At 50.0% G+C, this 15,000-nt stretch overlaps 1 protein-coding gene across 1 annotated transcript in view; it reads left to right on the top strand.

Moving 5' to 3' along the window:
* Nucleotides 1-15,000, top strand: part of LOC147020947 (complexin-3-like) — a 92,830-nt gene that overhangs the window by 76,636 nt on the left and 1,194 nt on the right. The window contains exons 2-3 of the mRNA XM_085890667.1: nt 7,356-7,443; nt 13,843-15,000. The exon at nt 13,843-15,000 is cut by the window's right edge and continues 1,194 nt beyond it. Of these exons, the coding sequence (XP_085746793.1) occupies nt 7,356-7,443; nt 13,843-14,076 (322 nt within the window). The 3' untranslated portion in view covers nt 14,077-15,000. The remainder of the gene's footprint in view (nt 1-7,355; nt 7,444-13,842) is intronic.

The following is a 15,000-nucleotide window of genomic DNA, read 5'->3' as shown; positions in this document are numbered from 1 at the left end:
AAGACAGGAGAAGGAAGTCAGCCAACTGAAAGAAATAACGAGATTGCAGAATGAGGAACATGGAAGACAGTCGAATAGGAAATACAAAGAACAAGGAATGAGACAGGAGAAAGAAATCCGTCAATTAAAGGAAACAATGAGATTGCAGAACGAGGAACAAGAGAGACAGTGGAATAAAAAACTGAAAGAGTATGAATTTGAAACTGAACGACAAAAGGAAAAAAATAGGTTGGGATACGAGGAGAAGTTGGAAGGAGCAAGGAATGAAGCAGGAAGGAGAAATCAGGAGATTGAAGGACACAAGGAGATTGGAGAGGGAAGAACGAGAGGAACAATGGAATAGAAAACAAAAAGAACATGAATCTGAGGTTGACCAATTGAAAGAAAAGCTGAGGCTAGAGTACGAGGAGATAGACAAAGAACAGCGAATGAAACACAAAATGGAGATGAACCAAATGAAGAAAACCATGAAACTGGATAAGGAAAGACAGGAGAGGAAACAAGGAAGAGTAATGAGACAGCAGCGAATGAAACAAAATGGAGATGAACCAAATGAAGAAAACCATGAAACTGGAGAAGGAAGGACAGGAGAGGAAACGAGGAAGAGTAATGAGACAGCAGCAAATGAAACACAAAAAGGAGATTAACCAAATGAAGCAAACCATGAAACTGGAGAAGGAAGGACAGAAGAGGAAACGAGGAAGAGTAGTGAGAGAACAGCGAATGAAACACAGGAAGGAAATGAGCCAATTGAAAGGAACAATGAGATTGGAAAACAAAGAGCAGGAGGAACAGTGGGAGAGAAAACAACAACTATATGAGTGTGAAATTGAACAACTAAAACGGAGAGCAAGATTGGAGTCAACGGAGATTGAGGAGCTCCGGAGGGAGAACGAACAGCTAATGGGGCTCAGAGAGAAAGAACGACTCAGATGGGAAGGAAAAAGGAACCAGGAAGAGACAGAAATAAGGAACAAGGAGAGAAAATGTATAGAGACACGGGAGACAGAAAAAATAGAGGAGAGACTGCATGATAATGACAAGGTTAGAGACGTACACACACACACACGGAGGTCGTGGAGAACCATGAGGGGGAGCTGGCAGACTGGGTGGAGACCCAGTGTGAGCAGCGGGATAGCCTCCTCCAGGAACGAGGGGAGGGAGTATGCCCCCTTGAGGCGAGTCACGACCAGGTGGGTTCGGTCGTGCTTTGCGAGGTTGAGGGGACGGGTGCTGTGGACAGGTGCACGGAGAGCTTGGGGGGTATAGAGGCCCCGGAGACCCTTGTGGGGACACGAATCCCCAATGTGGTTGTCCCTGTGTGTGTGGTGCAAGGTGTGGAAGCGACCCCGTGTGTGAGTGGTGTGGTGGCAAGTGTGCTGAAGGGCGTGCTCACCAGCACGCTGTGTATGGATGAGGCACCGCGTGTGAGTGTCGCCGTGTGTGTGAGTGAAACGGCCAGTATGAGTGAGGCACCGCGGGTGAGTGCCCCCGCGTGTGTGAGTGGTATGGTTTGTGTGAGGGAAAAGGCACGAGTGAGTGGAAGGCCGCGAGTGAGTGGAGCCACGTGTGCGAGGGAGGTGGCATGCGTGAGTGAAGGGCCGAGTGCAAGGGCGACAGCGCGTGTCAGGTCGCTGTGGGTGAGGGAGATGTCGGTCGGCATGCGTGAGCATGCAGCCGCGTCTCCCGGTGTGAATGTGATGGAGGGGAGTGTGAGCGTCGTGACACGCAGGGGTGCGTGGGTCGAATGGCGACGACGGCGACATGTGAGGGACAAAAGCCGAGTGGCGGCTGCAGTTGGATTGGAAACCGCGCCGGGTTCACCCAGCAGCGAGCGCGAGGTCCGTGCTGTGCAACGCACGAGGCCCCCACGTGCTCGCTTGCGCGAGTGAAGCCCGGTCCGAAAACGAGCGAGGTGAATGTTGCCGATCCCGCGACGGACAAAGTTTAGGCAGGATTACGAATTTGGACCGGACGGGTTCTCCACGTGGGCGTGTGTGTTCAGCTCCAACGGGCAGAGCACATGTGTTCGTGTGGGGAACCCCTCGAGACGTGAGGCTTGTGCTTTTTTTTTATGCGCCGGGTGACGTCATGGCTGCGTGTGTGTGTGTGTGTGTGTGGTTGGAATCCGGCAGGAGGGTGAATCCCTGCCGGATGGTACCGTCCAAGAGGGACGAGGGACGCGAACAGCTGCCATGACGTCACGCCAAAGGTGCGCGGCTGTGAATTGCCGCGCTGGTGCGCAGGTTGTGAGTTTCCGTGCTGGTGCTGCGCGATGAAAAAAAAAAAAAGCAAGCCTCGCTTTCGGGTGAACAGGATTTCCCTGGGCAAGGGGTGGAAGACCCCCTGAACTGGGCACAGGATGACACTAGTTAGGGGGAAGGGTTAGCTTAGTTAGACCGACTTCAAGGGGCAGGGGTAAGTCCTCATGGAGTCCGTGGAATGGATTAGTTAGAGGGATAGTAGCCAGATTTAGGTTGGGGAATGGATTTTTTTTTTGATTTCGAAGACAGTGACAGACTGTGAATGTGTAGAGGGGACGTAGTTTAGCTACGTAGTGTTAAAAGGAACGTGCTGTAGTGTAAGGGACGAAGTGGGAGCACGAGTTAGTTAGGGGATGTAGTTAGCAGGATGGCTGAGTTCAGTGGTGTGTGTGTTGAAGAGTTGGTGAGTTGTGAGGTGAGTACATGTTGAGTGAGTGAGGCCAGCGGGTTTGTGTGAGTGGAGCGAATGGGGAATGCATGGTGCGATGAGTGATTGGGGGGAGGAGTGACTCCCGCCCAAGGGACCCCGGGGTCAGTGTAGAGTGAGTTAGGGGGTTAGTCAAATTTACAAAATGGAGGTCGTTTTGTTGTTGGTGGGAAAGTAGGCTCGATACCCATTTGGAGGGGTGCAGGAGCCCTGTTGACGGGCTGGGAGCGTGGCTGCGAAAGGTGAGTATCGCTGAGTGGGTACCCCGGGCACCAGGCTAGTCGGCCGTAGTAGGCCAAGGGCCCATTGGGGGCCGGGATAGCGTAGTGGGCACGGGTGCGCCCGCTTGGTGCGGGGGCCCGGGGCGCCATTAGCCGCGTGGGCAGTGTTGTGGGCATGGGTGACCCTCGGAAAGGGGCCCGGGAAGCCAGCCTGCCACGTGTGCGTTTCAGGGGAGGTGCCATGGGGGGCACTCCCCGGTGTTTAGGGAGCTGGTAGACTCGGAGGCAGTGTAGTTCCCGGGGGTGCCATAGCTGGAGAATCGGCAGAGGGTCGTGCCTGCCAAGGGGAGCCACGCGTCCCAGACATGAAACCGTGTGAGGGCACGGAAAGAAAATTGGGGGGGGGGGGCGAGGCCCGAAATTGTAAGGTCACCAACACAGGCGACGGGAATCTGGGTTTATAGAACCAATAGTTTAAGTGCGAGGCGCTTGTTGAAAGCCCCGGGGTAGTTGAAAAGTTAAATGGTTAGGGTAGATTAGGAAGTGTACCCCTCCGCACCATCCATCCCTTCGCTCTTGTTGTGGGCCGCTGGACCCACTTTGTGTTAAGATCACTGAACTCTGGGGAGGCCATTCTGAGGCTTCGTTGGGCCTCGACACAGGACGCTAGCTCTCCCTTATTCCCCTCCGGGAAGGGAACGTAGGGGTTGGGAGTAGGCTAGGTGACAGGATAGGTTAGCCGAACAAGGACAGTAAAGGGGGTTAGGGGACGATTTATAGTGGGGAAGTAAAGAAGGAAATAAAACAAAAAAAAAAAGTTGGGGCTAAATTGGGCTTGACAAATTAAGGGGTGGGTATAGACAGTGACAGGCAAAGGCGATAGGTGGGAGGGAGACAGTAGGCAGGTCCGAGCCCGCCTTCTGAGTGGCCAGCACCACCGCACTCCCTCCACCAACCTTCACTGCAAGGCAAAGGCCGGCCCACTTCATCGGCAGCTGTTGTTTTGCTGCAAGGCCTGTACCGGCTGGATCGTCTGCAGCTGTTTTCTGCAAGGCCTGTGCCGGTCGGATCGTCCGCCAGCTGTGCTTGCCTGTGGTGGCCCGTGCACCGTGTTTGCATCCATCCATTCATCCATTCATCCATCCATCCATCCATCAGTTGTGCTCATTGCGTGTGCCACTTGAGCTGGCACGGAGACTGCGTTTGTGCAGCCCGTGCACCGTTTTGTTGCTTGCGTCAGTGCCCGTTCAGTGTTCTGCAGGGACTGCATTGTGGGCAGCCGCACCACGAGACTGCGTTTGTGCAGCCCATGCACCGTTGTGGTTCACTGGGTTTATTTCAAAAGGGAAGGCCTTGGACTGCGTGTGAGCAGCCGGCCACGTTCCCTGTCACCTGCATTGTTTGAGCCAGAGACTGCATGTGAGCAGCCTGGCTCCCTGCTAACTGCTTTCTTTTTGCAGAGTCCATTGATCCTGGGCCATGGTTTAGTGTAAAATTTGTAAGTTAAGGTTAAGATGTACTGTAAATATGAGTACGCCCCCGGCATGTCTGTCTTAGCGCCGGCAATTTTATTTAAGTCGTCCGTGTGAGTGGGTTTGTTTAGTTAGTTACTCAGCCCTCAGGTTATTTATTTTGGGGACAAGAATACCATGAATGTCGCACTCAGGGATCCGTAGGTAAAACGTACTAGGGGAGAACTACACATGATGGCACACGAAAATTTGACGACTCGGGACGAGTCTGTAAAAAGGGGAGGGGGTAGTGTTGTGGTTGAGGAAATTCGCAAACCACCATTCAGGTCCCGTAGGTGAGATATCTCTGTAAGTACATGTGTAGTTAGCCCCAAACCCGTTGTTTAGAGGGAATAAATGTGATTCATTCGGGCTGCGACCCTTTAAGATAGCCGTTTTTCTGTTCTATCTTTATTTTGAACCAACCACGTCTCAACCGCCATCACACAACAACCACCGACCGCAACTCCGCTTCACAACAACAACAACGCCAACAGCCACGACCTTTACCGTCACGGCTCGCTCCCGTAAACATCGCATCACCGCCATTCCAAGCGTCACCATGGCCATCACCGCCACAATAAACCCTCCACCACCTTCACCTCTCCTCCTTCTGCCGCCATTCCCGCACCGCTTGTGGGCACCGAGCGTCAGGCTGTCCTGGCCTCGTGCGGGACGCGCGATGAGCCGCGGGTGCAAAAAGCGGCCTTTCCGAGGAAAGGTCGGATCAGGAATGATACACGCCCACTTCCGATCCCTCCAATCATTAAGCGCGGGGCGATTTGGCCCCGCCTCCAGGCGCGTCGGAGTAGAATCGATATATGCAAATTCGATGATCAGGGGAGGTTCACGCCCACTTTTCCTCTGTCCAATGGGCGAGCGTGGCTCCGCCCCCGAGCTCATCCTGATCCGGAAATTTGCATATGGCTTCTCCTGCCGCACTATAAAGCGCCGAGCGTGGGGCGAATTCAGTCAGTTTCTGTTTCGGGCTCGGGCGAGTTGGAGAGGTGTGGCGGCGGCGAAGTGTGGCAGCAGCAGTCAAGACGGGTCTGGAGGAGAGTCGCTCTGTCGGGGTTCGGAGTCTGTCGGGGAGCTGCAGAGAGGGGAGGCCGGGAACGCGGTCGAGGTCGCAGTGGAGTCGCTCGGCGCGGGACCCAAGCAAGCCACCTATCCTCTTTCCCCAGAGCATCAACAACCCCCCCTGTTTCCCCCGGCGCTGAGACAGTGCGAAAAGGGGGCCCCGTTCCCACCCCATTCCAAGCAGTGCCAACGAAACCCGCGGAGGAGCGCGGAGTGGGGGCACCGCCGCGGCATTTGCGGCTCATCACAAGACGGGTAGGCTCCACGCGGTCTCGGCCCACAGCCCCGTCTGTCCCCTTGTCGTAGAGGGTGGCCTTTTTCTTTTGCTTTTGAGTATATGTGTTGTCGGCGCCGTCTTTAAAGTAAAACTGTGTAAGTGTTGCCGTGTGCTCGTGTAGGCGGTAGTAGATCTGCATTGTGTTTCTTTTGTTGCAATTGCTTTTGGTGCATAATTGTTGTGTTCCTTTTGTTACATTTGCTTTTGGTGCATAATTGTTGTAATTGTATATGTGTGCTTTCCGTTTGCCGCGGAATAAATGTGCCTCATGTTGAACTGTTTTTCCCGTTTCGCTTCGTCTTTTCTTTAATTGAATCTCCATCTTACTTCACGTAAAGGGTTGGTAGTGGGCTAAATACGCCCGATAATTAATCGGAACCGTCGAGGTCGACGATATAACACCGCTCGGTTATCCCGATAGTACGGAACGGGTCGCTTAAAGTGGCCCGAGTCCGGAGTCGACCTGCGGCGAGGTGCGTTCACCCGGTCTACCCTCCGTGTGGGTACTTAGGTAGATCGAATTTGGCGAACAACCCTACCCCGCGCGGGGGGCCGGTTGGCACGATCGTGGTGAGGCCGAAAGGCCCACCCGTGACTAGTTCCCGGCGTTAGTCCGAGAGGGTCACGACGGAAGTGTCCGTCCAGTGGGCGACGTGCCGCGATTCGAGTTACGTGGCCGCTCGCATGCCGGCGGGCGCGAATTCGCAACAATATATATCTATATATATATATATATATATATATATATATATATATATATATATATATATATCTATCTATCTATCTATCTATATATATTGTAAGCCATTATATATTTTTTTCATATTTCTTCGCAAGTCCTGAACTTTTATGATTGCTCAAATACAGCACTATATCAAGTTTATCCTTTATCAATCAGTCATCAAATATAACATTCTGATTATGAAAGTGACTTGAAACTCAACGTCATGCAATCACACAAACCTTATTTATATCGAAGCATGATCATAGAAAGTCGAGTCAACCTCATTCCATTTTCCCCAACCTCGTTCCAAATTGATTTTCTACTCTATAAAAGTCGTGCACAAATCTCGGAAAAGCTGATTGGACAGCTGGGATGCTTGTACACTTTAGGGACAGCTGGGATGCTTTGCTTGTAGGCTTACAGTCCAGACTGAGCAGCCCCCACTTTAAAGCCGCATTGAAGATAACAAGTGATGTAACTTCTCGGTTTTCAGCAATATCTGTAATACGTTACATTCACTATTTCATATTTTCGATGTTTGCTTTTTCGCAATCATTTGTGTGGTTCATGATCGATTCATCTCAGATCCTGAAATTATGTTCAATGAGGAATTTATAAGGAACTTCAACGGAGGAGGCCAATAGGCCCATCAAGCATATGCCATCTTGCCCATATTCATGTACCCATTTACAGCATCCCTACTTATGCAGCACCCTCTAACCTTTGTGTCATCTTCAAAGTTATATGATTGGGAAGTTAGAAGTTATTTGATCAATTTTAACAAAGATACAGGAATTCAAAAAACACCTTCTATTCACAGGAGGATGTAACCTGTGCGTTTGTTGCCACAGAATGGAACGTGATGCTGTATTCGCACAACGCAAGGCTGAGAGAGCGACGATGCGAACAATATTTCGTGAAAAATATAGACTTCCAAAGGTAAGTTGTTCAGGGTTGGTGATAGATAAATGAATGGAATGCTCATGGAATAACGCTTACATATTTGCTTTCTGGAATCACTTTGAGTTATTATAGTTGGAGAGTATTTAACAACTGCAACAGATAGTTTTCATTGTCGCATCACAATGCCAATTGTGTTTCTGATCGAGCGGTGATGAAAAGCATCGGAGGTACACAGCTTTCATAGAAAGCAACATGGAACTTCCAATACAGCTGATTTAATTATTATTAAATTATCATAATTACAGGCCCATACTCCATATACAGCAAGGGCCTCGAATGATAAGACCAGGTGTACCACGATTTGTCGAGAAATGTTTGTCGGCTCAAACTAATCTTGGACACTGATTAGATGCAGGAATTTGGAATTTGTCCAGGGTGCAGGTGATAACTCACTGACTCCACAAAAAAACATGACATCCACCAACAACCAGGACTGGCAGACGAGTCCTCCACTTTAACGGTCTTTCAATGGATGGTACACACATTGATGTATTGCCCTGCATGAATGCACGCTGAACACCAGGATGACAGTTTATAGCTGTGTCGAGATTCGAACCGAGGCAAGAGATCAAGTCATAACATTACAATGCAAGTCATAACAAGAAAGAGTATTCTGAGATTGCAGACCCTCAGCAGGACTTGTTTTGTGTGGAGTATGTTGTGTGAGAAATAAATGGAAGGAAGCACTAAATGTTAAGGTCGTTTATTGAAAACTAGCAAATACTGTTGCGGGGCCGGGCGTCGGCCGCGAGCACGACCGCGAGATGGAGCTGCAGAGTCGGCTCGACCGATCGCCCGGAATTCAGATCGTACTTCTTCGGAAAACTCCGGAAAAGTACGGGTCCCTTTTTGGACCGAAGTTCGCCAATAGACAGACCACGTGGGGTAGGGTCGATTGCTAATTTCAATTTACCTAAATACCCACGTGGTCCAACCTACCGGAGAAATTCACCCTCAACGGCTCCCGGACGAAACGAGCCGCTTAGCGTACTCGTTCCTTGTGCGATCCGAGCGGTTTGATCGCCGAGATCCGTCGGTCCCAAATATCCCGTTAGAATGGCAACGGCCTGGTTAATTTTCCAACAGGCAGCACGCGAAGCCAATGATGGAATGGACATGAACGAGCTGAAACATTTAGCAAATGGGAATGTTTATTTACTATGGGGGAATGAGGGGAGCACATAAGGGCAGAGTTAAACCGAATATTAACAAAGGCACGTATGCAAGGTATGTACAACAAGAGCACTTATACAGTTCACTACTTAGCAGACGGGCCCACGGACACACACCCAAATAATCGGACCGAATGGTCTTTATTCGGACCTCCAGCTGGACAGTCGCGTTGAAGACCAGGATCTGTCTTGGACCTGTGTGGTCTTGGACCTCCACCTCGTGTGGTCTTCAAGCTGACTTGGTCCGGTGAGAGGCGAGCCAAACCCGGACAACGGCGAGCGACCCTTGCAGTTCTTGCGGGGACTGGCGTCGCTCGAGCACTCGGTCGTGATGAGGAGGACAAAGACGACGACGACGACCAAGACCAGCTTCTGTCCAGGCTCCAGAGCAGCTCCTGCGGCTCCTCAGGCTCTTTATCGCGAGGAGCACAAAGACGACGACGTCGATCAAGACCAGCCAGACAGACTCCTGTCCCGTTTGACTGACTCCCCTTTTATGCACTCCGGCGCGGCTCGACCCCTCCCCCACTCGACGCGCGGAGAATCCCGGGGCAGAGGGTTGTCGTTCTCTGCAGAAATGTAGTAACCCGTTGCTGTCGTTGCATGTTGTGCTTTCGAATAAAAGGAAATCCTAACTATCAAAAGTAACTCACAGCGCACAAACATTTATTTACCCATTAGACAAGGGAAAGGAAGCTATCTATAAAACACATACTTACCGATATAACTGATCTATAGGGTGGCTGGACTTTGGACTTAGGGTGGCTGGTTCATGGTTTCAACACCCACAAGCTCATTGCTGGATTTGATATTCCAATGCTGGCGGTGTGGCAAAGGACATTGACCATGTGCTCGTTGATGGTCGCTGGAGGATGATCCAGAACTGCAGGTTCTACCGGAGTGCTCAGTTCCTCAATACTGACCACCGGCTTGTTGTAGCAACTGCAAAGCTGCACCTTAAATCCGGGAGAATGGTACCATCCCAGCCGAGGCTGGATGTTAGCAAGCTCAAGGATGAGAGGGTAGCTGAGGAGTTTGCGAACAGGCTGAGTGGACATTTGGGGGGTCTGGGTGCTTTTGGGGGTCCTGAAGAGTTGTGGAGTGCCTTCAAGACCACCGTCCTTGATGTTGCCGGTCGATGTCTTGGAACTCACCGCAGGGCAAAGAAGAATTTTGTCTCTCAAGGGACACTGCATACCATTGACCAGAGTCGCACAGCAGGCTGAATGGCAGAGCTGAGCTGTTCAGGGAGCTGAGGCGTAAAACTGTACGTGCACTGAGGGTGGACAAGGAGGCCCATGTGCGAAGAATATGCGAGGGGGTAGAGCATCACCTGTGGACAGGTGATTCTCGTCCCGCTTACAGGGGAATTCGCGCATTGCGTTCATCCAAGCCCATCCCTCGGAGCACTGCAGTTCGAGCAGAGAGTGGTAGGCTGTTGACAGAGGAGTCTGAAGTGAAGGCCCGCTGGGCCGGTTACTTTGAACGGTTGTACCAGGCTGATCCACCAGCTGTCGAGTTGGACGTCAAAGATGTTACAATCCCTGTTGCTGACCCTCCAATCAACTGTGGTGCACCTTCGCTTGTGGAAACACGGGCTGCGGTGAACCAGTTGAAACAGGGCAAAGCTCCAGGGATCTGTGGCATCCATGCTGAACTTCTCAAGGCTGGTGGAAATGCTGCACTCGTGTCGTTGCATGCAGTTTTGTGCTCTGCCTGGAACACAGGCATCATCCCAACTGATTGGAAGATGGGCCTTGTTATCCCTCTCTGGAAAGGGAAGGGTGATCACCAAGACTGCAACAACTCCCGAGGGGTGACGCTGCTCTCAGTGCCGGGCAAGGTCTTTGCTCGGATAATTATTGATAGGGTTCGCCACCATCTGCTTGAGCACCAGCATCCAGAGCAGTCAGGCTTTACACCAAAGAGGTCAACGATTGACCATATCCTTGCTCTTCGGGTCCTCGCCGAACACAGAGGAGAGTTTCGGCAGAGGCTGCTTGCAGCCTATGTTGATCTCTGTAAAGCGTTCGATTCAGTGAATCGGGATGCCCTCTGGAGGATTCTTGGTCTTCGTGGGGTGCCACTAAAACTGATCGATCTGATGTCTGAACTCTACTCTGGTACTGAGAGTGCTGTGAAATGTGGTGGTACCATCTCTGACTTATTTCCAGTTTTTACTGGAGTTAATCAGGGGTGTGTACTGGCCCCCACACTTTTCAGCACGTGTATGGACTGGATTCTAGGGAGGAAGTCTGAGAGATCAAGCTGCGGTGCATCGTTTGGGAATGTCAAGATCTCGGACCTTGATTTCACAGATGATGCAGTCATCTTTGCGGAGACTTTAGATATCCTTTTGGGGGCCCTCGAGGTGTTGAATGAGGAGTCGGAGCCGCTGGGATTATGGGTTTCTTGGGTCAAAACTAAGATCCAGGCTTTCAATGACATCTTGGATGCTGCTGTCCTGTCTGTGTCTGTTTGTGGTGAGCATGTTGAGGTCGTGGAGAGATTCACTTACCTTGGCAGTGATATTCATGTCTCTGCTGTCTGTGAGTCAGAGGTCAATAGATGTCTGGGTCGGGCCTGGGGAGTCATGGATTCACTGGATCATGGGGTGTGGGGCTGCCGGTACCTGTGCGGGAGGACGAAAGTCCGAGTCTTCAGGTCCTTGGTGCTTCCAGTCTTGCTCTATGGATGCGAGACTTGGACTCTGACCAAGGATCTGAGACGGAGACTTAATTCCTTTGGTTGCCAGATCTCTTCTGAGAATCCTTGGCTATCGCTGGTCAGATTTTGTGTCCAACGAGCAGTTGCTGAGAGAGACTCGGATGAGATTTGTTACCTGCATAGTCCGTGAGCGTCAGTTGCGGCTGTATGGACATGTGGCTCGTTTTCGTGATGCTGATCCTGCTCACCAGATTCTCTCGGCGAGGGAGTCTCGTGAGTGGAGGAGGCCAATGGGCCGACCACGTGCCTCATGGTTGCAGCAGGTTGACTGGCATCTGAAGGAGATGGGGATGGGCCTGGCATCTGCCTGGGGGATGGCCAGACGGAGGCCCCTGGAGTACCGGTGGAAAGTGGACGCAGTGACGCGCTGTTCTGGCACTTGCTCCCATACCTGACCTGACCTGACCTGATCTATTGGACCTGTATGTTGTGTGTGATAGGTTTCGAAATTCGCAACAATACCACCCATCACTTCACCGACGGGAATACTAAAGGAGGGTGGGGGGAGAAAGAGAGGGGTGTGGGAGCGAGTAGTAGGCAGGGAGAGTGGGGAGGGAAGGAGAAGCAAAGACAGTGTGATGTGAGAGGAAGGGAAGGCAGATGTGTGGTGGAGCGTTAATTACGATTCATACCGTCTCATCAAAATGATTCTGCATGGAATAACAGTGAAGATGGAAACAAAAAAAATGTCTGTAGTCCATTTTCTACTGGTCATACAATAAATACGGCCTGGAGACAAACATCGCCCAGAAACAAACACTGCCTGGACACGTCCAGAGACAAAGTCCTGTCCGGACATAAACATCGTCCGGAAACGTCCGGAGACAAATTTCCGTTTAGACATAAACACCACCCAGACACATTCAGTGATAAATATCACCTGGACACATCCAGAGACAACCAGACATGGCCGGGACAGGTCCGGAGACAAACACTGTCTGGACATAATCCCCACCCAGATAGAGTGTGAGAGAGAGATTTCTCAGGATTGAAAGACCTGTTTGTTCCAAGTGCTTGACCGGTTTGTGATTTTTTTGTTTTTTTAATCTTCCCCCATCCAAAACCATGATCTTTTCTACCCCCGTTAATCCACCCCAAACCCACCTCCATCAAATTCCCTGTTTTCTTTCCTAAAAGTCCCTGTGGTGTCCATCTTGTATACCCTGTGTTCCCCACCCCATCCCTCACCCTTCCACAGATCTCCTAATATCTCTGTTCTCCACTGTTTTGTACTTCACCACCATCTCTTATCTACCCCCATTCAAAACCACGATCTTTTCTACCCCCACTAATCCACCCCAAACCCACCTCCTTCAAATTTCTTGCTTTCCTTCCTGAAAGTCCCTGCAGTGTCCATCTTGTTTACACTGTGTACCCCACCCCATCCCTCTCCCTTCTGCAGATGATCTCATGTCTTAGTTCCACACTTGTTTTTTTTCCTTCCCTCTCTTACCGCTCTTGTCTCCTGCTCCCCTTGTTGTATGTTCTGTGTGTTAGCTCTCATACGAGCCTCGACAATGTTTACATAAACTAGAAAGGCACTCGGTGGAGCGCATACCTCCACCATGTAATGCCTGATCCGTGAGAACATATCGGGCCTAATACATTTTTGAAATATCATGCGATACAATACTATTTCGTTTTTGCCTCCATCTCTCAATGGTGAAGAATCACTTAAAAATTATCACATCCAGATCTTCACCAAAATTGAATCAATCCTTCCTTGTCACACACCCAACGTGTCCACCAAGATTCGTCCAAATCCGTCAACAACTTTTTGAGATATCCCACAAGCAAACAGGCTGCTGGTTGCATCATTGGTTAGCGACACGGCTCTGCCGCTTCTGTAGTATCACTATTACCAATACACTGGTACTCATTTTGCCGACCTCAGAAGGATGACAGACTGAGTCAACCCCACCTGGTATTCAGCAGCCAACGAGGCTCGAACTCAGGACCCTAGGATTCCAAGTCAGCCACCCTAACAGCAAAGCCAATACCAGGCAAACAAAAAGGGGGTGAAAACATAACCTCCTTCACCTTGGGTGGCAGAGGTAATGAACATTGGGATGGGAGGATTACACTCCTGCTACTCTCACTGGCAAACCACCAGGAAGTCTCTCACCCAGCTCGTCAAGGTGGTGCAATGTATTTGCACAAGTCACGTGAGGGTTGTTAATTAAACACCAAAACAGTGTGCATGGTGCGACACACTAAGCGGGTGTAGGTTTCTTATTTGAAAAAAGTCAGTCCATGTCTTTTTATAATACAATTATTTATTTTTCAATTATTTATTTAAGACATTTTGTCAGACAATTTATGCTGAAGAACTTGCTCATTTACATTGTCTAACTGCACCTGCTCTGGTCGACAGAGAGACAGCAGATAATATGTTGTGGGACATAACTTTCTCCCAAAAAAGTCTTAACCAATAAGTTAACACCATCATTTGATGATTCCCCTCCTTGCTCTTCAGAGTGAAGCGGATGCTGCACAGATCGAACAGGTTGCGGGAGCAGCAGAGAGCGGTGTACCTTTACCTGCGGGATTGGTGCGCATCGTCTCGGGAAAGGAAGATGAAGAAGGAGGGGAAACTCTCTTTGGGGGACCACTTCCGGGTGTGGCTCGACTGCGGGCACTGCGGGGACGGGCACAAGATGCCTTAAATGGGCTCCGCCAGGGGACCGGGGATAGGTGTGTGCTCATGTGACTTATATGAACTTATCGTTCGTCTGGAGTGCAATGGTGGCCATTTTAGATCGACATATCTATACACTACGTACCTCAACCTCCATTTTAACCTTTTGATGAACCTTGTAGAGGTGTTTCATCATGGCTCTTAAGAAACTGGAGAAAGGGTGAGATTTGGTCTGCAAGAAGAGGAATCTTCACTCACCCAGTATGTGCCACAGTAACCCATGCCCCCCACTCTCCACCACAAATTTAGAACAAGGAAAGTCATTTGGTGAGCAAATGCAAGTTTGACAGATTCATCCAAAAAAAAAAAAAATTATGTTGGTTGCATCAACTCTGGGGATCTGGTATGCCACTGATGCCATGTCTTCGATAGATGAGGGAAGGAATTGAGAATTTGTCCAGGATTGCATCAAACAATGACCTACTTTTTATTCCAAAGATACAATGGGATTTTTAATGACCCACAAGGCAGGTACTTGCAGCTACTGCTGGTTTAATATCCCCTCCAAAAGGCAGCACACTCATTGATGCCTGCAAAGCACCAGGATGGAAGTTTACAGCCTGGCTGAGAATTGAACCCAGACAAGACAACTCTAAGAGTGCACAGCATCTGAACTATCCTGTTGGCCCAGGCAAAGGCATCAAAAGATAAAAGTACAAACGGGTATTGTCTGATTTGATGACACCTCTCAAGTTTACTTTCCATGAAAATGAGGCTGCCAACCTCGAAGAAGGTCACTTTGTTTTGTTTGTCATTTCCTATCAACGCCCAACTTTGGAAGCCGGAAATGGTACAATTAACTCAAAGTGAGGCCATTGAGTTAATTTATGATTGAATTCCAAGACTATGGAAAGATTAAATGCAGCAGTGATCACATAAAATGCTTGCTATGTCTGTGATTGTGTTTGCAGTCAGATAAGACAGACGGCTTAATGC

This window comes from Eptatretus burgeri, chromosome 8, assembly GCF_056783735.1.
Source record: "Eptatretus burgeri isolate ZD-2024b chromosome 8, Ebu_testis_v1, whole genome shotgun sequence".
In the NCBI taxonomy this organism is placed as follows: Eukaryota; Metazoa; Chordata; class Myxini; order Myxiniformes; family Myxinidae; genus Eptatretus; species Eptatretus burgeri.
This window is presented reverse-complemented; position numbering and strand designations above follow the sequence as displayed.